This window comes from Dioscorea cayenensis, chromosome 8 (assembly GCF_009730915.1).
Source record: "Dioscorea cayenensis subsp. rotundata cultivar TDr96_F1 chromosome 8, TDr96_F1_v2_PseudoChromosome.rev07_lg8_w22 25.fasta, whole genome shotgun sequence".
Lineage (NCBI taxonomy): Eukaryota > Viridiplantae > Streptophyta > Magnoliopsida > Dioscoreales > Dioscoreaceae > Dioscorea > Dioscorea cayenensis.
In genome coordinates, this window is record NC_052478.1 from 6,350,154 (window position 1) to 6,373,792 (window position 23,639).

Below are 23,639 nucleotides of genomic sequence, written 5' to 3' on the forward strand. Positions count from 1 at the left end.
TTACATAAGATACCCTTTAATTATTAACACAGTGGAGGGTATTTTAGACTTTTCACTTCAGTCTTCTAGAGAGTGTATCTAATTCTGTATGACTTGTGTTAAGACTCCATAGCATTAGCAACTGCAGCATCATTTTTGTCCATTTCATGTGCTATGTCTGTAGGACAGGTGGTGCGTCCAAATCCTTCAGGTTTTCTTCCTGGGATTTGACATGATCCTTTGGCCCTTATGGAAACACCAATAAGGACCCAGACTTTGGCCGTCAGAATTTCTCCTAACAGTTCCCAGTCATCAATTGGTCCTTTAAAATTTATAAAATATTCTGTATAAGCAACTGATTGGCTTATGAATTTTAGATTAAAAGGACCAGTTGTATAATTATGCCAGTGGGGGACATGTCTACTGCGAAAAATATGATGGGAAGCTGGTATGAAAGTCTTTCCACAATATCTTGGTAACTTTGACAAGATATGGGCTTCAAAGCAATACCCACGTGCATAGCTTCTTATAATGTCTTGAAGCTTTGGTCGACAAAATGTTGTTACATCTTTCCCAGTGGGAATAGATAATAGTAGTAGCATTCTGTTAACATAGAGTTCTCCCACTAGTTCTTTTATAGCAAACTGGTCCCATTCTATTTTTGCAAGCAAAATTGAAGGTGCATACTGGTTTTATAAAGGAAGTCCTTGGAACTGTACCATTTCAAGTCCTTCGGCTTGATTCTCGTTAAGATCTATGATGATCTCTTGGAGTTCAGTCATGGTTGCATAAAATTCATCTTTTACCTTTGTGTTGATAATCATTTGTTCCTCTGTAGGTAATCTCCCCAACCAGTCCTGTCTGAAAGAAGACCTTAAATTCATTAGGATGGAGAAAGTATTGGAGTCTCTTTCTTTTTTGTTTATTTGTGTTCTGATCTGTTGGATAAAAGTTCTATCCATGCTATTTTCAGTTTCTTCTTCTAATAGCTTCTTTCCAGAAAAAACATTTTTGTCTGAGGTTTCTCCTTTCTCTGAGGTGGGATTAGCATGATAGGTTTGAAAAGCGTCTTCAGCAGCTCTCTTAGTGTAAAAACCTCGCCATCCTTGTGGGAAGTTTCTTTTTCCTACTGCCTTCTGAAGATTTCCCCATGTGTGATAAATTCCCTTTTTTGTTCCTTCAAAAAGGACAAAATATTCAAAATCTTGTTTTGCTTCCTTAATGAAGTAATAGCATAGTGCATTTAGTGCACTTATCTTTGATGTTGGAGTAGAAGATCTCCATAAAGCATTAATGAGTATTTTCTGTTGGGTGTCTAATTCCAACCCATAAGGAATTCTAAAGTTTCCTTTAGCATCTTCTTTGAACTGTGGTAAGTCCTTACCTTTGAGGCTTTTTCAGCCATTTTACCTGTAAGGACTTGTTGCTATTATCCTTGATAACCTGTCAACTCCTAGGTTATCTTTTCCTTTTATATGCTCGATTTCTACTTGAAGCCCTGTTCTTGTGAGCTGATCACAAAAATTTACCTACCTATTAATTGATAGCTTTTTATTATTCATTTTATTATAGAAATTAACTATTGCTATACAATCAGTTCTAAGTGTAAATTCTTTTCTATCATATAGAAATATTTTAAACTTTTCCAAAGAATATATACAGGCCATTATTTCGGCATCTATTGCCATGATTGTGGTCTTATAAGTTTCACTACAATAGCAGACAATTTTTTCTGTTCAAGGCGATTCATTTTTTGAAGGTTCCATTTTAGGATCCCTCCCCTTCCTTCTAAACATCCATCTGTTTCAATAATTATATAGCTGTTTGGCCTGGGTAAAATTAAAGGGGTAGTTTGGATATCACCTCTTTAATTTTCCCTATCATTTTCCAATCTTGTGAATTGAATTTTATTTCTCCTTTTATAGAGCATTTGTTGTAGAATACTCTAGTGTATCTACTTAAGTTTGGAATATAATTCCTTGCATAATTAAGTATTCCTAAAAATCTTTGTAGACCCTTTAGGTCTTCTAGCTGTTGGCTAGGGTATTCTAGTATGCTTTTGATGACATGGGGTTGGAGTTGGATTTTCCCATCTCCTATTTCTAATCCAAGGAATTCAACCCTAGAAACTCCGATTTTCATCTTTGTTTTTAATAGGATTAATCCTTCAGCTTTGCATAGGCTAAAGAATGTTAGTAAATGTTGGACATGTTGGTTTATTTCTTCAGAAAATATTAAAATATCATCTATGTAAATACAGATGAAATCAGAATATTTTCCAAAAAGATTATCCATTTTTCTTTGGAATACTGAAGGGGCATTCTTTAGACCAAAGGGCATAACGAGCCATTCAAAATGTCCCTAAGGGCAGATAAAAACTATCCATTCAATGCTGCTGGGATCCATCATTATTTGATGAAACCCTTATTTCAAATCAAATTTGCGGTAGACTTTTTTGTCTTTTATTCTCATTAATAAGTAGTCAATACCTGGAAGAGTATACTGATCCTTGTCGGTGTTATCATTTAATCTTTTGTAGCTGTAGACCATTCTACTCTTTCCTTTGATTTGTTTAGAATGTTTGTTGACTATGAATGCTGTTGTTCAATGTCAACTATTAGATGGTCTTATGGCTCCCAAGGCCATTAGTTCAATAATATGTTTCTTATACTCTTCAGTCATTTCTGGAGAAGGTATAATGGATTTATCTTGTATAGATATATCTGGGTTTATAATGTCTAGCTTGCAGAGAATTTTGTTTTTCTGCCAATGCTGTAGAGGATTATTGTCAATAATTTGGTTTTCCTCTAACTTATTGAGTACAGGTATCATTTGTTGTTCAAAATCAGTAAGATTACCAATATTGTAGAACAAATAATCTTGTGCCTGGATTTCTGTAATGTGATTTATAGTCACTTCCTCTTCCATTACTAAAGGCTTATTGACTATTGGAGAGGTTTGCAGTATATCACTTTTTCTGTAGAACGTTACAGCTCCTCCCTCTATTTTGACTCCACCTTTAAAAGAATGTATAAAATTCATTCCTACTACAAGTTGGAGTTCTCCTGAAATTACGGGGGTTACATAAGTGGTAGAGGGTATTTTTCTTTGTTCAAGATAATGCTTCCTGTTTTTACCCGTAGTCTAGTTTCTTTTGTGTTGTTAAGACCATGAAGACTTACAAATTGTGGTAGATGTTCATAGCAATATGATGGTAATGTAGAGTATTTGACACAGCAACGAGATGCTCCTCTATCTAATATTGCTTTGAGTGGATAAGATTTTTCCTTTAAACACCTTTCAAATAATTTCTGTTGGAAAAATCGTCACCTATTTCAAATCAAGTTCGGAACAAGATATAAACTATCAAAGTGGCATTACAAATTCAGTACCAAGTCTTATTATTTATGAGATCTAATTCTACCATGTGATTCTCATTATTTTCCAAAATTCAGTATTTAGTCTAATATCATTCCAATTTTCCTAAGATCATTACAAATTAAGGTAATCAGTCCGATATATATTTTGAGTGTTTCAATAAAATTTCTAACAAGACTCATATTTTCTTCCAAATCTACAATTTATGAAAAGTTTACAATTATCCAAATCAAATGAGTTTGCCCAATTTCCTTAGAAGCTTCACAAGAAGTTATCAAAACTAAAGTGTGGATCCAGAACCTACATGGATTATTACTATTTTCAATTTCTCAAAATTCAAACTAGTCAACACTAAATTTCAAGAGTTATATATCCTAAGAAGCAACACTTAGTCTTTACGCTTTATTATTTATAAATATTTGTATGTACTCTGGCAATTTGGACCATTTTCAGAAACCTGTTATGTCTTCAATGGCTATTGACATTTTAAATTGTTCCAGTCAACCATCCTCTAGTGGTTCATCCCATCCACAAAACAAGAATTTTTTCTTTAGCTATAACTAGCCAATGAGTCGCTTTGGGTGAGATATGGCTGAAGTAGATTCAATACAGTAGTGGGTGTGTTAAATATAATAAAGCATTTGAAATCCTAACCTGATGCAAAGTCCTCAAATTCATGGGGATATGTATTCCAGGAGCTGTGAGGAACATTGAGGCAGAAAATAGGAACAATATCTGGACTACCAAAAGCAAATGTATGGCGACTCCGATTAAAAACCGAATCAAACTCAACAGGATTGGCTTTCCACCCTGCAAAAGGCACAAGAAAATTAGTCAACTTTCCAAAAAAGACTCCAAATTTCATCAATAGGTAGCAGTCAATGATAGTTAAGAATAACAGAAGTGTTATACAAGAAATTATTTAAGAGAAAAGGGAAATAAATTCTAAGGTAATTCCAGTCCAATTGGCACAGCTAAGAAGTTGCTCAATTATCCAGCATCACTTCATCGCGTTAGCATGACCTTGAATGTAATGTTGTTTTAAAGTTTAGAATAATTCTCATCTACGCATTTCTGTCAATGATGCCTTGCACATCTGGGTGGATGGTCATAGCATTCCAAACAGGAAGTGCACCATGCAGCTCACGTTGCTACAATCATGCTTAAGAGAAAATGGAACCTGAAAAAATATGAGGTCCTGGTTCATTTTTTGCAGGTTCAGGAAAGGAGAAGCATTTCATTATGACATTTGAGACAGCAAAAGGAAACTAGCAAAGCAGTGAGAGTACCACAGTAACCACACCGTCCTATTTAATACAGATATCAGCAAATGGCAGAGCAGCCGAAATAATATAACAAAACAATAGGAAAGACCTTATTCCGCTTATCTCTAGAACCTGCATGCCATGTGGACTACTTTTTACACATGGGATGCTGACATAAGATAGGCATGTGGTTAAATGATAAATCATAGTCAATAACCTGGTAACCAGCAACCCTGGGTCTAGGTCGTTAATGAATTAAAAACTTAAAGAGTGACGTGACTTGTGAGGGAGAAAATCCATCTCCTTTCTTCTCTCCTCCATCTTCTTCGTTCTTCTCACACCAACCTGTTCTCTTTCTCCTTTTCTTCCATCCTAGAGCTCCTTCCAACTTCATCCTTCCAACCTAAAGTGCTCCTTTGGCCAAAATAATTAAAAAGTCCATCTCCTTAGAACCCTAAAAACTCACTGGAAGAGAAAGTAGCCCGTCCATCTTCTTGCAACAATAGAATCTCGCAGAAAAACCTAAAAACATTCCATGAAGGACTACAGTTGAAGCCACCCTATATGGACACCTCATCCATCACAAAAATTCATAAGTCCTTTCTTTGTGTTTTTCTTTTTGTTTTGATCTCAAAATCACAAGCAATTTTTTTTATTTTTTGGTTTTATTTTTATTTTATTATCTGAAGAATATCTCGAATAATTTGGTGATAGATATTATCTTTCTTTTTTTTAATCCAGATATCTCTAATTGTATAAGATGTTTTTTTTATTTAAAGTTTGAAAATTATCTCATAATAACTCCAAATTTTATTTTAGCATTTATTCTTATTATTTTGGATTTTGATTAGAGTTCATTGTTTTATTTATTTATTTTTGCTATCTTAAGAATAACTAGAAGAATTTGGTGATGGAGACGGACTAGTTGGCTTCACTAAGGAGGAAAGGATGACTCCCTCATTAGAGAGTACTTCCACTGAGCCACCAACCAGAACATGGTCCAAATGCAAAAGGAACTACACTGTCTCATTAAGGAAGGACCTAAAGCAAAAAGCAATCATGCAACTCCTTCTATGCTACATTCCCGAGATCAATGTTGTTAAGGGCGTAAGGCGCACTCGAGGCGCTAGGACCCTCATATCGCCCAAGGAGCAAGGAGCAAGGCGCAAAAAACGCACGCACCTGATCGAAGTAAGGCGCACACACATAAAGAATATATATATATATATACACATATATGGTATATGATAGACAAATAGAAAGCTTATAGCCTAAAACTCTAATATTAACAAACTTGTCTAATCTTAAAGTCAGAATTCTATTCCTAAAATCATAAACAACTAATAATCATCATCATTAATGTCAAACTCTAAATTCATGTTTTCATCTTCTATGTAGAAAACTACCATACTTCTATTTTTAATATATTTATTGTTTAGTAATTAGATTCTATTCTTTTAATAGACTTAGAGATTTTTCAAATATCAATGCCCAGTAAATTGTGGTTCTTTTAAACAATAGAAGACCAACAGTTTTTCCATCAGGCAAGACTTTTTCACGCCTTGGGCTCCAAAAAAGGCACAAAAAAGCACAAAAAAACCCTCGTCTGACTAAAAGTGCCTTAACTTTGACCCTTCTAATGAGGTTTAGCATTGCGCCTGAGCGCCTAGGCGAGTGCCTTAACAACACTGCCTCGGATGTTTCTTATCTCGACTGCCTCCAAAGGCGCATCATTGTGGTTGGGTTACCATGCAAGGAACTGCCAAGATTTGGGAAGCCATGCATGGGCTCCAATTATTTACTATTGAGTGATGGAGGGCATTCCCACTGTACTGACGACCCCAGAACTGGGAGTTTTGTAAATTTTTCTTGTATAATGTAGCTGATTTCAATGGCGCCTCTTTATAAACATTTTGGATTTTACCAGAATGGTTGGGCATGAGTTTTACTACGAATAGCAAGACCAACGTTACCAAGAACGCTACAACCTCCTTGGAACCATGAACCGGTTCGTGCGATCCGGATCATGGTTCGTTTAAGTTCCGGGGACGTTAGGAACGGGAAGTGGTTCCATGAAAGAAACGATCCAAGAGTTTGAAGAAATTAAGGGAGCATGAGCCATGAGTTTGAAAGATAGGAAAGACAATGCTTCTAAAGTTCTAAACTCAAGACAAATGTGAAGCTTAAAGCCACCAAAGAAAAGAAGAGAAGGTTGCCATGAGTTGCTTAAATATGAAGCTTAAGCTTGCCAAATATGAGGAGGGAAAGGTACCACTAGTTGCTCAGATATGATGCTTAAAACCACCAAAGATGAGAAGAAGAAGAAAAGGCTAAGGCTGATATTAGGCACGACTTTTGAGTTTTGATTGTATTTGTTTTTCATAGAATTTGAATGGTTTTTTTTAGTTTAACTAGGATGTATAGGAAGAATAAAATAGGTTGGAATAAAACAAAGAATAAATGACAAAGGGAAGAGACAAGCAAGAGCAATTCTCTTCAGTGGATAGAAAACCAATGTCTAAAAATTTTTAAAAACTTATAGTAGTGGTGGAAAATCAATGAGAAAAAAAATGAAAAATAAATAGGGTGAAAAAACCAAGAATCCAAGTTCCAAAACAATAAACTAGGCCATGGTGTAGCTAGAGCCTATGCCTTGGTTAAATTATGAATGCCATTAAAGTTACACAATAATAACAATGCAAAAAATAACCAACCGTCAAAATCTCTAGAAAATTAATTACATATTAATGAAAACTAATGACCTTTAATCTCCTAATAGAAATTCTTAGCCTCTCTTTCTTAATGAATTACATATTAATGAAAACTAGTGACCTTTCATCTCCTAATAGAAATTCTTAGCCTCTCTTTTTTAATGAATTACATATTAATGAAAACTAGTGACCTTTCATCTCCTTATAGAAATTCTTAGCTTCTTAGTCCGAGAGTAGAAGTGTAGAACACTCTCTCTTTTTTCCCTCTTACTACCATCTTTGCAGGCAAATAGCAATGGTGTTTGGTAAAAGAAGAAAGGAGCATCTCGTTGAAGATTCAAATGATTCAAGTGATGATGATAGTCCACAAATGATCCATGCTCAAGGGATTCAAGCAACTAAGAAAGCAACAACATAAAAGACAGAAGGAGATGATGAAAAATCAAATTCCAAATCCAAGCCTCTTCTATCTGAAATAGTACAATTCGGTCAGTCACAAGGCAAAAATCCAGGTGGAGCTAAGATTTGGATGTGCAAGCATTGTAATAACAAGTATACAAGTTCATATACTAGGATCCATTATCATTTTTTTGGTGCTCCAGTCGGGACAAAAGCGCAAATTCAAAGATGTCAAGCATTGCTAAAAAATCGAAAAGAATATGAAAGAGTAAGGAGGATTGTCCAAGAAGCTGAGCAGGTTGGTGTGTCTTCATCTTTGAAGAATTCGATTGTCAACAAGAAGCAAAAACCAATGGTTGCTAAACCCATTGAGGAGACCTTCAATATATTAGAGAGAAGCTCAGTACATTTGAAGATTATGAGAGGATTATGTGCAAATGGCATTCCCTTTAATGTGTTACGAAATCCTCAATTTGTTGAGATGATGATGGCAATTAACAAAGCTCCAAAAGGGTACAAGCCTCCTTCATTTGAGAATGCTAGAACAATTTTGTTGGATGAGTGCAAAAGGGATGTGGAGAAAGATTTAGTTCCAATAAAAGATACTTGGTACACTCAAGGAGTATCTATTGTTTCTGATGGTTGCTCTAATATCAAGCATCAACCATTAATCAATGTCATTGCAACAAACAGTTGTGGAGCAATGTTTAAGTATGCCGAAGACTTCTCCGGAGTTGAAAAAACTGGGGTTGCAATCGCAGAATTCTTGTTGAAATCTATTGAAGAGATTAGCCCATCAAATGTTCTTCAAGTGGTTACTGACAATGTAGCCAATTGCAGAGCAGTATTTTGCTAATGCATTTGAGTGGTTACGGAACACATATCGGACGGGTAAAGCAATTGTTAAATATTTTCTACATCACACACATGTTTTGGCCATGTTTAGAGCACAATCATGGCTAGAATTGTTGAAAGTTGCTAAAACTAGATTTGTCTCTCATTATATTCTATTGAAGAGGTTGCTTGACTATAGAGAGGCACTTACTACTACCATTGTACTTAGAGCATGGAAAAAATGGGTAAAAATAGGAGATGACAATACTAGACAAATGGGAATCCTTGTGGCTGAAACTATTTCTAGTGAAGATTTTTGGGAAGATGTTGAGAATGTGGTTATGATAACAAAGCCTATCTATTTGTTAATCAAGTTTTGTGATGGTGAAGGTGCCAAAATGGGTGAAGTCTATGAAAAAATGGATACCATGTTAGGACAAATTAAGGATATCATGCATGATAGTAAATATGAAAATAATTATCCTAGTATGGAAAAGAAAATACTTGAAAGATGGGAAAAGATGAATATTCCTATGCATTGCCTTGGGTTTGCTCTAAGTCCTCGTTTTTATGATGTTCGTTATCTTTCTACTCATGCACCTGGTGGATTTCCTCGAAGGGCTCCAAATTGTGACAAAGAAGTTATTTTGGGTGTTATGGAAGCTTTCAAACGAATATCTGAAAATTCCAAAGAAGAAAAGCTTTTACGAGAGCAATTTGCTAGTTTTCACATGAAGAAAGGACTTTTTGCAATGGCAGCAGCACAAATTGATGCGGTCACTATGGATACTATAGAATGGCGGTCAACTTATGGTTCACAAACTCCTGAGTTGATGGATGTTGCAAAAAAAGTGCTTTCACAACTTGGTAGTAGTTCATCAGCAGAAAGAGCTTAGAGCACTTATTCCTACATTCACAGTGTGAAAAGGAACCGCTTAAATTGCACAAGGGCTGATAAATTAGTTTTCATCCACTCAAACATTCATCTTCAGTCACGATTCAATGAAACCTATTTAAACGGCCCATTTAAAAAATGGGACATTGATCCGAACAATGGATTTTTGGAGGATTCATCTATGAGATTAGAAGACTTGAGGTGGACTGATTTGGATAATGATATTGATGATGAGATATTGTCAAGAAAAAATGAAGAGATGCAAGAGGATTAAGCACTTTCAAGTAAAGTTTTAAAGGCAAAGATGGCCAACTAATTTCATTGACTCATGTAAGTTTGAGAACCTAAATCTTAAGCTATATAATTTTTTTTCCTATATACTCTTTCACAGTCCAAGACTCCAAGACTTCAATTCTAACAATTTTGCAATTTTTTTTTGTAGGTTTTACTGGTGTGTTCAATTGTCTCACTCCTAAATGTGGTATCTTGTTCCTACATATATAATGGTGAAGACTGAAGAGTTTAAGACTCAGTCAAAATTATGTTACTACTTTTGTTTTTGGAATGTTATAGTGTTAAACTTTTGAATCTTAATGTATGAATTATGTTGTAGGCTTTGCTTTTAATTTCCAGAACATTAAAGTTTTAAAGTTTGAAGTATGGCAGATGGCATATGATGTAGCCTCTGTTTCTTGTTTCTGAAATATTAAAGTTTAAAGTTTAAAGTTTAAACCTTGAAGTATGTTGCAGCCTGTCTCTAGAATGTTTGAACTTTGAAGTGTTTTCATAATATTAATGCAACTGAACATGTTATTAGACCTTTATATTTATCTTAAACTTTCATATTAATTTTAAAACTTATGAAATGTTATGTCTCATATTAGCATTTTGTGGTAATATTTCAACTTTCAATGTTAAGTACATCAGTTCAAACTTTATTCATACAAAATTGTTTATATTTTACAAAGATTTTTATTCACGATCCTAAAACTACTATGAAGCGTACCACGACCCGAAATAACGTACCAATTAAGGCTACCCCCTTCGTACCATAAAATTTCCAAGTTAGGTACCAAGTTCCCGTTTCGTACCATGTACCAAGACGTACCCCGTTCCTGGTAACTTTGAGCAAGACAGTATACTTTTCGTTTTTGCATTGTGGTTGTTCACTGTAGTGTATTGTACTGTAGTGATAATTTGTATATAGTACTTATTATAAAGGGTCTATTAAGGAACTCTAAAAGTACATAAACATCTTATGTTGCATCTGATGATGCCCCATAAAGATCAAGTCACTTGATGTCAATGGCATCTATATCGATCACACTCTTATTGTAAACTTAGAGGATATCACATAAAAGCTAGAAATTGTTGTACATAAAAATTGTGTTATTATCACCATGCATTTAGCTAGTGATCCATCATTAATCATGCACTTTCTTAGCCTTTGTAATGATTTCCCCTTCCTTTCTTGTACAAACTACTCCTTTTAGTTATTTTGTTTGTAGAAGGCTGGAGCTGACCAAGAAACTCTGTAGACTGAGGACCAGCTTCTCTAAGGCACACCACTCACTTGTGGTCTGTGAAAGTTCCTGTGGTCTGTAAAGTTAACTAAGGCCAAATTCTTGTCATTGGATATAAAAAGGCATCATGAAAGGGTTTTGAGGGGAAAAAAAGACAAGGAGCAGAAGGGGGGCGACTGGAGAAGAGAAAAAAAGACTTCTAAAGGCTCTGAAACGGGCTGAAGAAGGAGAAAAAGGCTGGAAAACTGAAGACCAGATTTTCGTGGACAACATAGGGAGTTTTACAAGCCCTATTGTGCTGTGTTTTTGCACAACTTTTATTCTTCCTATTTTTCTTTGCAATTGAGACATGAAAGTGTAAAACTTCTCTTTAGGTTTGGGATTAGCCCAAAGTAGTGATTGTTTGATGTGTTGTTACTTTTGTGGATCTTTTGTGCTTAAAGGTAGATTTCTTTGAGTTGGCTTTTGATTCAAGTAACATAGCTTGTGAGTGTGAAAGTCTTGCTTGTTTTATCTTAGAGATCAAGGTTAACTGAAAGGTTAATTAAAGTCTTGGAACCTCTTAAGTCACCTTGAATTTACTGAAAGGTAATTCTTGAGGGTTCATCATATAATCATTGATCTTATTAGGGTTTTGAAAGGGTTCATCTACCACGAAAGTAGATGGCCTAATCAAGATTCACGATCAACTTATTATCTCTTGAAAGAGAGTGACAAGTAGTTAAGGATTATTACCTTTCAAATAATCTACCCAAACCAAGTTTAGATCCAAACACATTATTCATTGCTCTTTGTGGCGAGTTCCCAAACCTAAGTTCATCTAAATCTGAATCCTAGTCCACACCCTTGCATCTCTGTATTCCTCTACTTTGTTGTTTTTACTCTACCATCTTTTAATTGCCTAGATAGCCTATTGTTGCAATAGATTAGTAATCGCGCTTGGCCCTCGTGGGATCTATAACTTATTTACTACTTGGCAAAAATCGTACGCTTGTGGTTGTGCAACAGAAATTCTCGTCAATGTTAACCTAATATGGCATATCATCATCATTCTGAATAATGTTACTCACCTTAACATAGTTTGGTGTTTGAGCCCCTTATGTTTACAAATAGACCCAAGTATAAAGTCTCAACTTGACAAAATGTGCTTCCTCTTTGTGCTTAGCAATGTCAACAAATGAAACCATCATGGCAACTGAAAAATTAATACCAAGACAAAATAAAGAGAAGATAGAAAAAGGAAGCCCTAGAAAAAATAGGGATGGCATTACGAGAAAAAAGGAACAGAACAATGCTTCAAGGAGTGTAGGAATACAGTTTAAAGAAAAGCAAAATAGCAAAAGAACAAAAAGAGAAGACTAGAGGTTTAATGGAGAAGAAGGAGAAGAAAAGGAGGTAATCCACAAGTTATGTGCAAAAAGAACTAAGGAAAAAATTAAAAAATTTTGACCATTAAGAAGACAAAAGCCTAAAAGCTTTAAAAAAGCTGCCTCTGTGACAGGCTACAACAACACAAAGGAAGAAAAGGAAAGCACTAGGGGTAAAATTGGCTTTTAGATGCTTCGGTGACTGACTACTCTCCTACAAGTACTACAAAGTCACTTGCACATTAAAGAGAGACCTCTTAATTTTTTTTTCAAGACTTTGAGGACTAATTGGACTTTTTAGAAACTTGTAATAACCAAAAGATCATTTACCCTATAGTTTATTTGGAATGTTTGGCTTGTGAAGTTAGCCTAATAGAAATTTTGGGATGATGTATTGCAGTAAACCTACCATATCGAACTACTTGGATTAACATTCATTTATGTCTTCATCCGCTAAAAATGGATTAAGATCTGTGACCTGTGTACTGGAAATGGTCAATCGAAACAAGAACTGATCATGATTAATGAGCCAGGCCCTTTGAGTAATACCATTTGGTAATTACATGTTACAAAGCAACACAAGCACCTAAATACACATTATAAAGAAACTTCGTGTTTTTACTGTGGCATATTTAATTTATTTGCATTTGATAAAAATGCCAAATAAAAAAGAATTAAATAAGCAACATCCATATTTTAAAAGCACCCATTTCAAAAGCACCTACACATCATATACATTTAATATGGCCAGCATAATTTTCAAACTCCACATTTTCTGTGATCAAATGATCACAAAATTTCCATAACTTCTTCCTCAACATCAACTTGTAAGGACCAAAAGGTCATTTACCCTTACATATATAACTAAAACTCAAATTAATCAAAAATTTTCAAAGTTTTTTAAACTTTCTTTTTATCAAACACAAATTAATAGTATAGTTTTTTAGAACTTTAAGGTAAGGTCAATGATTATGATCAAACATTAAATATTTAGAAGTTAATCAAGAAGTAAAACAAGAACTAGGAGTTATAACTCGAGGAAGGAAAACAACTCATTGATCAGACCACTGACATTCTTTATAATTTTGGATTCATTAATTCCAAGGTTTGTATTTGATATTTTAAAAATGCAACCAAACACAATACTAGAATTTTTGAAGAATTCTTTCCAATCAAGTAAGTTAAGAAACCAAATTGAATTAACCAAGTCAAATCAGCTTTCTTGATTAATTTACAGTTGACCAAATTATTCAGATCCTAAAAGCAAATCTATATAAAAAGTTAGAAACAGCCTTGTTAATAGTTGTTATAAAAGTGAGAACTACAGAAAAGTATCATATATGCCAAAATAAAAATCTTAGGAGGTTGAAAGATAGCAATACGGTAATAAGGTGAAGAGAAAAAAAAATAATGACAGGAAATATTTGTCATAAATTGCTGATAGACTGCTAAAAGAAAATTGGAAACAAAAGTGAGAATTACAGAAAAGCACTATATATGTCACAATGGAAATCATAGGAGGATGAAACAACAGTAATATGGTAATAACATGAAGAAGAAAATAGTGACAGAAAGTATTTGTAATAAGATGAAGAATAAGTTAGTCACAGCAGTTCCAATTGGATAAATAAGATTGGATCTACATCAAAATCCATAAACAACTCCTAAATACCAACTTTTAGTGCTCCATAATTCTATGAAAAAATAGCTACATCATATGTCTAAAGAACTTTATTCCAAGCAAGACTATACGAATTATGTCCTAGTGCGGGTGTTTCAAAGGATTAATATTCATGCATGTCTCAAAAGCCTTCATCCAGCAAGCTTGTGAACCTTAGCAAAAACAACATCGTCAAGCATAAAGACAATACACACCCTCTTAACATTGTAATCAAAGTTCCATTATGATTATTCAAAATCTTAATTTTCATAAACAGCAGAAATTGAGGTTCACTTATTATGCAAATTCATCCCCATATTTCAATTAAGGAAATGGCAGATCTTCTTGTTCTGCAGTATTACTTCATTTAAGTATATCCTGAACAAACTCTAATAACAGAACCATTAGGAGTTTCTGTAGAAGCATTGGTCTACACATTACCATGCATAAATATGACTAAATGATGTGATACCTAGCAACATGTACATGGTCACGTATTAAGAGCCCTAGACTTGATATATCTAACCACTTCTCCCTCCAATCTCTTCCTGAAAGTGCCATTAAATGCAACCTTCAATTAATAAATTATGTGTATAGATTTTTTTTTTTTTCTATTCCCACTCCTACCTTCTAAGAAGGAAATGTTTTAGTTTTTCATAAACAGGATATGGTTTACAAAGTAAGGTGATCTCTAGCATCCTAAATTAGTGCCAAGGTACTCACATGTACAATCTCACCACAAGCCTACCAAAGGCAAATGCTCTCTTCTGCTTCCTTCCAAACTTACGAGATCCTATACATGCATCCTGAAATACGAAGGCAACCTAGCGATTAACTTACATAACTTCATCCCAGTAAAATACAGCACAGAAAAAAATCCAATTATCCATATTTACTACAAAATGACGGGAAAGAAACTTCTATGTAGGTCCTTGTTGAGTTCATGAAAAGCAATATGCTGATGGGATACTCTCATTTTGGAAGTATTTTGGCACAAATTTATCACAAACACAATCATCATCATAGTGGATTAGTAGTCTGACTATTCATAATAATACTTGTTCACATAAAGCTCCAAAAGACCATAAAACTTCAGAAGTCCAAAATAAACTACATCTTTGACAGTCGCTGGTTTTCACACCTTGGATAGATCAAGCTCATAGACCAAATGCAACCTAATAGCAACTAGGTATACCATCATAAGATGATATGATCATTGTCAACGAATGCCAATAACAAAAGCGAACTAGTTACATGATCCAAGAAACACACATGCATCTAACTTCTATTATAAGATGAACAATGTAGCTAATTTGACATTCTATGATCCATACCCACATAAATGAACTAACTGCGAAAAATCTCATGAGCAACAAGGTATACTTTCATAATTTGACACAATCATTTTCAATGAATGCCAAGAGCAAATGCACATAAGCTATACAATCCCAAAAACTCGCATGAATAAAAATTTAGACCTAGTTTAAAATTATATGATTCATACCCACACAGCATGAACTAATCTCAGAAACCCTCATTGCAAGTTTGTTAGTCTTGAATGTTCGGATAAGTATTACTAGAATACTACCATTCGCATGTCATAAAACCAAGAAAATATCATGAGCATTATTTTAATGAATTCAAGAATACCTTTAGTAACAGCACTAGGATCCTCATAGAAGCCAGCGATGATAGAAACATGCCCTGGCCTCGACTCCGTGGGAGGGCGGGCATGAGAAATCCCCCATCGGCCTTTCTCTCTGATCACGCTCCTCAAAAACGGCGCCCGGAACCGACCCTCCGAATCCGGTTCAAAGAACTTGTCCGCGCGCAGACCATCAGCTGCAAACACATGGAAAATCCCAAATGAGCAAGAACAGTCTCAACAATCAAGAAACAGAAATGAGATAGGGTTCTAATAAGCATATGACCAACAAGGAGGACGAGGCGCTTGGCGGGGGGAGTGAAGCGCTGAGGAACGGGATCCATGCCATGGATGATGGGAGTCTTGAAGTAGATGTCGAAGATGCTTAGCATGTAGACGGCGTGGAGCACGATGCCCAGCGCCACTAGCCACCGCTCACGACGGCGCACCTGCAGCTCCCACCAGCGACCACTTCTCCTGCGTTTCTGCGGATGATGCTGAGAGAGCTCGGAATCCGCGCCCAAGATCCCGGTTCCGGCCATGGATTCTCGCTCTGGTCTCCAGGAGGGGCGCAAGAGAGGAGAGATCACCGGAGATCGAGAGTAGTGGATCTCAGGCTCTTTGCGTTCAAAATGAAGCAAAAGAAACTGGGAAGCTAAATTTAAAACAAATAAATAAAATACTCGGTAAAATAAATAAATAAATAAATAAATAATGTGGGCTTGGATCGAAAGTTTGATCAACGACAGCCCGAAACCAATACCCTCCCCCGTGTAAGGTAAAATTTCGTGTTGGAACCCTATTTTGTGGGTTTTTGTCGAGGTTACCGCACTGCAACAGTTGAAATTTCAGTTACATAGTATTGTTTACTGGTTATATATACGGTGACCCTCACACTTACCAGTACACTCCTCTGCTAACTCTATATGGTCTCTTGTACAGATAAAAAATGACCACGTTTTTTTGGGTGATGCTGTGCGAACATATATTTAATGTATGCAGGTGCACATTTGTATAGTAATCTATATATTTTTTCTATGATACTGGTGTGTAACATTTTTATGATAACACAACCCTTTCAAATGTAAAAAATTAACCCTTCTTTGTTATCTACAATGGGGTAATGTCTTTCAAAAGATAACAAATTCACACAATCAATGCAAGACACTGATTTTAGTGTTGAAAACCTTTCAAATCAAGGAGAAAACCACGAGATTGATTAAAGCCACTTAAAATGCTTCCAAACAATAGAGTTACAAAAGATTTCTTCTATCTAACTAAAGGTATACAAACATAATAGCAGCAGTATTCAATAAAAGAAATTTTCAACAACACACGCTTATTTTCATATCTCAAATATGGAAACAATGACTTTAAGGAGAGTTTAAAAGAAATCAAACTGGTGGATTAAGATATTTACTAGCAAGGATGAAGCTCTACTCAAAGTGTGGGTGAAATCCCAAATCGTTTTGCTATCCGATCTTCTTACAAAAAAAAAACTCAAGCCCTAACCTCCTTTTTTTTTCTACTCCTTGACTTCTTTCTTTCTCCTTATGTCTCTAACTCTCTATGAATGAGAGAGTTTTTACACCTACAAGCTTCTCATATGAAAAACCCAAGTTTCCCATTGTCCTTCTATTAATTGACATAGCTTCATTTTTTGTTCCTTTTTTTTCATTAAATGGAGTGACCCACTTTTATTTAATTGTTAGGGCCCAAATGTAGCAACACCCCAATAGGTTTTCTATAATTTTTATATATAATTCTTATATATATATATATATATATATACACAAACATATAAGTATTTCTTGGTCTATTGACATTGAGTCCCTATGTAAGATATTAGTATCCCGCAAAAAAAAAAAATTGGTTCAAACCTAAACCTATGTTGTTCCCAACACATAGCTAGTCCACATTTCATCAATATATATATCATCATGGCAAACACCCTCATTTAAAAAAAAACCAGAGACATGCATAAATGTGAAATTAATAACGCAACACACTTTGAAATTTAATCTCAAATCCTCCACGAAACAAATACCCGTAAGAATTCCACTGCCAATAGACCTTACATAAGAATTCCACTGTCAATAGACCAAGAGATCGTTGCATGTGATTTATCATTTTCAACCAAGCACAAAATTAAGCTTCCAAAAAAACCTTTTACCTAGTGAATGGCCTAAATGTTTTTTCAGCATGATTATTTTTTCTAAATTAAATTATGTATTTTAAAAATAATTATAAAAACAGGACAAATCATATCAAAGCAGACTCAAACATCCTCATCTCTTCTCACAATGACAAAAGGCATCAACTTTTTAAGTTTTTTTTTTATAAATGCACATGAGACTATGATACATGACTACAAAGTACAAACAAGCCAGAGTACTAACAAGCAGCAGCATATATAGATCACCACAACACACCACACCACATGCACAAAAGTAAAGTAAGATAACATCTACTTAAGAGAATATTCACATATTTAATTAACAACAGCAAACACACACACACACAAAACAAAGACAAAATTTACATAATTAACAACAGGCAAACACATACACACACACATACACACACACAAAACAAAGAGAAATATATATATATATATATATATAATTTTAAGGGCATTTGGGCTTGTTATGATGAGTAGTCATATTGACGTAGCAGGATCCGCACACCTCCCGGTTACCATATGTGCCTGGTGGTACACACTTGCACCTGAAGCAGCACGTGCCGCACGCCCTTTTGCACAAGTTCGGCCTTGAGTGCTTGCTACACCGCACTCCACACAATTTTCCGCAATCTGCATGCATTTATATATAAATATAATTTGAAAATTAACGACTATTATTTAATGCAGTGAAATATTATAAAAATAATGAATTCACATAATCAAAAATACTATATAAATATTACGGTGATTCATTTATTAGTTAAATATTCATGAAGATCCGTGCAAGAATATTATTTTTTTCCTCCTCTAAAATTAGATAGAGAAAAAATTTATTAGTTCAGTTTGATTTTTAAAATATTTTATTTTAATAAAATTATAAATATAGAAAATTTTGGCTACAGGTATTTTTACTGATTTATATTAAAAAAAAATTTAAAACTAAAGAACATCAAATATATTTATTTAACTTATATATTTAACTGAACATACAAATTGCAAAAGAGAAGAGAAGAGAAACTCAAAAGTGAGATATATATATATATATATTTGAAAAAATTTATAAACCACATGTATTAATAGAAAAAGACAGAGAGATATAACATAGAACATGAATATATATATATGTTTGATGTTCGCTTGTGTCGTTTGTTTTTGCTAGTATTGCTTACCATGTCTTGACAAAATACTGGTTCAATTCATTGCCTCTCTTTTACTATTTTATATTTTGTCAAACATTACAATATCTAATTATTTAATTAGGATACAAAAATCACAGGATAAAAAAGGTTGGAAATAAATGGAAGTCTCAGAAAAAAAAAAAAAAAGTTTGAGAAACCAACCAGGCATGGGGAAAACCCAGCCGTTGCCACCATTTGGGGATGGAATCATCTGCAATAACCTTGAATATAATTAAAAAAAAACCTTAAAAAAATACAAAAATCAATGATAAAAGCAAAGAAACAATACATGCATTTCACAAATGTGAAATAAGCCCAAAACATTAAAAAAAAAACCAAGATAATTAAAGAAAAGAGAGACAAATCTATTACCTTCCCAGGTCCACCAACTACCTCAAAGCAACAGACCTGCAAACCAAAACATTAATAAAAAAAACTCAAAAATAAACCTCAGAGACAAACAGAGAGAAACAGAGAGATGACCTGAAAGACAAAAAGAAGAAGGAAGGCCAGTGCAAGAGTTGGGAAATGGACTTTGAAAGCCATCAGGATGAAATGAAAAAGAAGAGTGCTTGAGCCTCTTAGCCTCTATACAAAGAGAGAGAAGTGTAACATATGATTGAGGCCTGGGCACATCACAGGGGAGAGTGAGATGGTATATAAATATCTACTATAAAGGAGGGCGTTACGGCTAGAGAAATAAATAAATATATATATATATATACGTACATGTGTAATAGGCCATGAGGCATGGGATAATTACGTTAAAAGCGGAGCTTTCACAATTCACACTGTGTCTGCCGTTGTTTGTTTTAATTTCTAGGTTTCTGGTTTTCAGGACACGTAGCATTCTATTAACAGCTCAGCTATTACTGTCTTGCAACCTGGCATTCTTTGTGAATAGAGTACTGTCTGTACTTTTATAAATATATATATATATATATATATATATATATGGCATGGGGGCATGCACATTATTGTTTAGATCTAATTACCAGATTGGTCCCTCTATTATAGTGAAAGTGTCATTTCAGTCCCCCTATTATTTTTTGTCCTTATGGGATCCCTCTATTTTACCATTTAATGGAATACAAGTCCTTCTCTCTTATATCATTTGTCCCTAAAAGGTCCCTAGGAGGGACTTTCATTTCACTAAATGGTAAAATAGAAAAATCCCAGAAGGACAAAAAATAATATGGAGACTGAAAGGGCACTTTCACTATAATAGAGGGGTCAATCTGGTAATTAAACCTATTGTTTACTATTACATCCTTTGGATGCTCTAACAGCTAATATTTATATAAATATTATGTAAATTTATTAATTATAATTACTATACACTATTACGGTATAATAATGTATATTACTGTTTAATAATATTTATAAATAAATTATAACTATTAACGTCTTTAAATCTTATATATATATATATATATATAAATTCATCAATTGTGAACATTTATAAGCTAAAAAAAATTAGAGATAGAAAAATATATACACAAAATTGATATAACAATAATAACATAAATAGTAACCAAACTATATACCTCTAAAGAGAATGGGTAATTGAAGTATCCATTGGTTTTTATAAAATTTTTCTGAATGGTGCTAATAAAAATCAAATTAGCACTGTTCCGGACACTGTCATAGAGCACTATATAAGAGCATTGTTAAAGACAGAGAAATGATATACAAAATCCAATAGCTGAAACATAGACATTTCTAGAATTGAATTAACACCACTGGCTTGATTTTTCTATTACAAATATGCTCCCATGATTTATACAAAATACAACAATTTCTCAAAAGATAATCATGGTATCTCACACTTCATGACTAATTGATCATGAAAAATATTCATAGTAATAACAATGAGCTGTGTTACTAGTTATTATAATTAAGTTAAAAGAAAATTTTCAGGGGTGCATATGCAAAGAAGTAAATACAATAACCTATAACATATTAACACGGTGGAAACATCCAAGATTCCAAGAATATGACCACTCAGCAAATAAAATCATAGCATTTAATCCTCATGAAAAATCGGCACCACAGAACAAGGGCACATTAAATCCCACATTTCCAGTTATATAAGTTAAAATTAGTAATAAAATTTAATGTACTTAAGAACATAAAACAAAATTTTGTCTTGCTATCATGCAAAGTTATCAGGTTTTCTCATTGAACATATCCCCTCTTTTTCCCAACAAGACATCACACATGGCCAACCTCCTCAACGCATCAAACATAACACCAGCAAACTGCAAGACCACGCAAGCCTTCTGAAAGTGGAACGGACTGAAAGAGAATTTGAATTTAACAGTCACTGGCATAAATAGGACCTAAAAACATATATTAATCTCCTTCTCACTCATCTCATAAACATGATCACGAGCTTCCGTTAAAGCAACCTGTGGGCATATAAATAAGGAAATCATATCACAAGTTTTGTAGGTTCATGCAACATTTTTTTTCAGTGTACAATGCAAACCTGTCCGTATTTGGTAAAAAAATTGCTTGAAAGGTTCAGTGATGTAACTGCAAGATCTTCGTTAGCCTTAAGAGCCTGAGCCAGAGCAAATGCACCTTTATCCTGTCAAGAGATATGGGTTTAAATCAAGTGTGAATTCTCAAACATGCATTGTTTTATTTAGCACATACTCTTATTTCATTGAAACCCAAGTCAAGCGATGTCAAGGCTTCATTCACAATTTTCAAGCTTTGAGCCAAGCGGACAGCACCCTGAATAAAGAGGATTAAGAGAAGCTCGATGAGGGAGGAACAATGGGCATAATAATAGCTTATATTTCTTCATATCATTAAACAGAAGACCCATACATCATCGCCAAGTCCATTTGCCCGTAAATCAAGAGTAGACAAAGTCGTGTTGTACTTCAATGCATCTGCAATGTACTCAGCACCCTTTGGTCCTATCTGCATAAATTTTTTCACTTTTTTGTCAATAGTCCAAGACTACATGCTTTGGAAGGGAAGAAATTGAATTGCGCCTCACCTGGCACCAACCAAGCTTTAATGTTTCTACCTTCCCGTGGAACTTGAGAATGTCACATAAAGCCTTTACACCTTCTGGTCCAATGGGATTGTAGCCTAATTCCAACTAAAAATGAAATGCAACCAACTTAATTACATAAGCCAGAATATGCCTATATATATGAATGTCCAAACAGTCAATGACTTACAGTTGTTAGGACAGAGTTATCTTTTAAAGCACGAGCTATTTCACTCGCTCCTTTTGCATGGATGTTATTACCGCCCTGTAAACATTACTCCCCTTACTTCAGAAAAGCAGAAGAGAATGAAAAGCCAAAAGGTCTCACACAACAATTTGTTCTTAACAGAAACCAGTTATCTGACTGGTTTAATGGTGGTAATATTAAACCAATGACAATACAGTAACAAAGTTCTTTGGTTCACCAAAGAATAGAACTTCTATAAATTATTCTTGCACAGAGTGTGATTTATATTTCATTTACTGTTTGTCCTTCTAGGGAATTACACTCTATGATCTGCCAATCCTGGAGGCATGAAATAGGTATGCTTAAAACAAGATTCCGCATAGAGTATTGGCTGCTTCATAAGTCAATAATCAGAGATTTAAAAGATAGAGAACCTATAGTGAATCTAAAGAACAATTCCTTAGCAGACGTTTAATAACAGCTAACAGATGAATCAAAAATCAAACAGAAGAAGTGAAATGGAAATAATAATGAGAACAAGCAAAACTTCTGATGCAGTTGGTGATTGCATGCTGAATGAAGAACACAAGAAAGCAATTTTTAAAGTAGGACAAGGAATTTGCAGCTAAGGTTTCATGTAATTTCATCATCCTTTCAATCAATGTACAAGAAAGTCTAAACTCATTTGTGAAATGCAGAAATAAAGTTGAATCAAACCTCACCAAATCTATTGTTGTTATTGTCCGGTTCTCCTTTAATGCATCAGCAATCCTTTCAGCTCCCTGTAACATGTCTATTTCATGAATTAAAAAAGTGCAAAAGAAATTTCAGGTTATGAGAATAGAAATAACGCATGAAATAAACCGTTGTAAAAAAACAAAGACGCTCCTAGAAAAAACATAACCAAGTAAGTGCATTAACTAAAATGTCTGTCTAGGAGCACAGGTTCAGTTATACAGACCACACCTTTCTGCATAAAGCAGAAATTAAATCAAAAATATTCTAGCATAATAAATGGTTATGTAAACACAAAATCATCCAATGTGACCAGAGCTAAAATGATAGCATATGCTCCTAAGTAGGCCTCTAATACGCAGATCTAAGTGTGGCATCATAAGAGTACCTCATCACCAATGTCATTCATGTACAAATTCAACCAAAGCAAAGATTTGGATTTCTTGATGTACTCAGCAACATGGAAAGCACCTTTTGAGCCGATTTCATTGTTTCCAATGTCTAGTAGTGTGATTTTCCCTGCAATGCAGATATGAACACAACACATACAAGTTAAGGTACACAGCTGAGGCAGAAAATTTTGATGACTCATTTACAAACATGATGTTGTGGACCTTTATGGGCAGATAAACCTGACATCAATGCTCTTATACCCTCATTCCCAATGAGATTGCCATGCAAATGAAGTTCC

The 23,639-nt window shown here is 34.4% G+C and overlaps 3 protein-coding genes across 7 annotated transcripts in view; all 3 read right to left on the bottom strand.

Annotated features, from left to right (window-relative positions):
• Nucleotides 1-16,301, bottom strand: part of LOC120266901 (GPI ethanolamine phosphate transferase 1) — a 41,077-nt gene extending 24,776 nt beyond the window's left edge. For 2 of the 4 annotated variants that reach the window (XR_005538305.1, XM_039274554.1), the window contains exons 1-3: nucleotides 15,943-16,301; nucleotides 15,662-15,853; nucleotides 4,012-4,167 (exon numbers count right to left, since the gene is read on the bottom strand). Coding sequence is in view for 3 of the 4 variants with exons in the window: in XM_039274554.1 (XP_039130488.1) it covers nucleotides 4,012-4,167; nucleotides 15,662-15,853; nucleotides 15,943-16,198 (604 nt within the window). In the remaining variant the exon portion in view is untranslated. Of the gene's footprint in view, nucleotides 1-4,011; nucleotides 4,538-14,734; nucleotides 14,818-15,661; nucleotides 15,854-15,942 lie in introns of those variants that run through there. The other 2 variants (XM_039274555.1, XM_039274556.1) reach the window with 2 other exon arrangements.
• Nucleotides 16,302-18,030: 1,729 nt separating this feature from the next.
• Nucleotides 18,031-19,642, bottom strand: LOC120267824 (gibberellin-regulated protein 14-like). 2 transcript variants are annotated; one of them, XR_005538595.1, is made up of 4 exons: nucleotides 19,500-19,642; nucleotides 19,389-19,424; nucleotides 19,179-19,237; nucleotides 18,031-18,468 (listed from the first exon to the last, which is right to left on the bottom strand). XR_005538595.1 is itself a non-coding variant. In XM_039275504.1 (4 exons), exons 1-4 carry the CDS (start codon nucleotides 19,560-19,562, stop codon nucleotides 18,284-18,286), a joined length of 333 nt encoding a protein of 110 aa, XP_039131438.1. In that variant the 5' UTR covers nucleotides 19,563-19,642; the 3' UTR covers nucleotides 18,031-18,283. The 2 variants fall into 2 exon arrangements, 1 of the variants encoding a protein (XP_039131438.1); XM_039275504.1 differs by having other exon boundaries at nucleotides 19,179-19,227.
• A 1,376-nt stretch (nucleotides 19,643-21,018) lies between these two features.
• On the bottom strand, nucleotides 21,019-23,633 carry LOC120267439 (NLR family CARD domain-containing protein 3-like). Its single transcript, XM_039275095.1, has 9 exons — nucleotides 23,563-23,633; nucleotides 23,337-23,467; nucleotides 22,936-22,995; nucleotides 22,217-22,291; nucleotides 22,030-22,134; nucleotides 21,855-21,950; nucleotides 21,678-21,758; nucleotides 21,508-21,609; nucleotides 21,019-21,427 (listed from the first exon to the last, which is right to left on the bottom strand). The coding sequence occupies exons 1-9, from the start codon at nucleotides 23,585-23,587 to the stop codon at nucleotides 21,359-21,361; spliced, it is 744 nt and encodes a 247-aa protein (XP_039131029.1). The 5' UTR covers nucleotides 23,588-23,633; the 3' UTR covers nucleotides 21,019-21,358.
• Nucleotides 23,634-23,639: the final 6 nt, after the last annotated feature.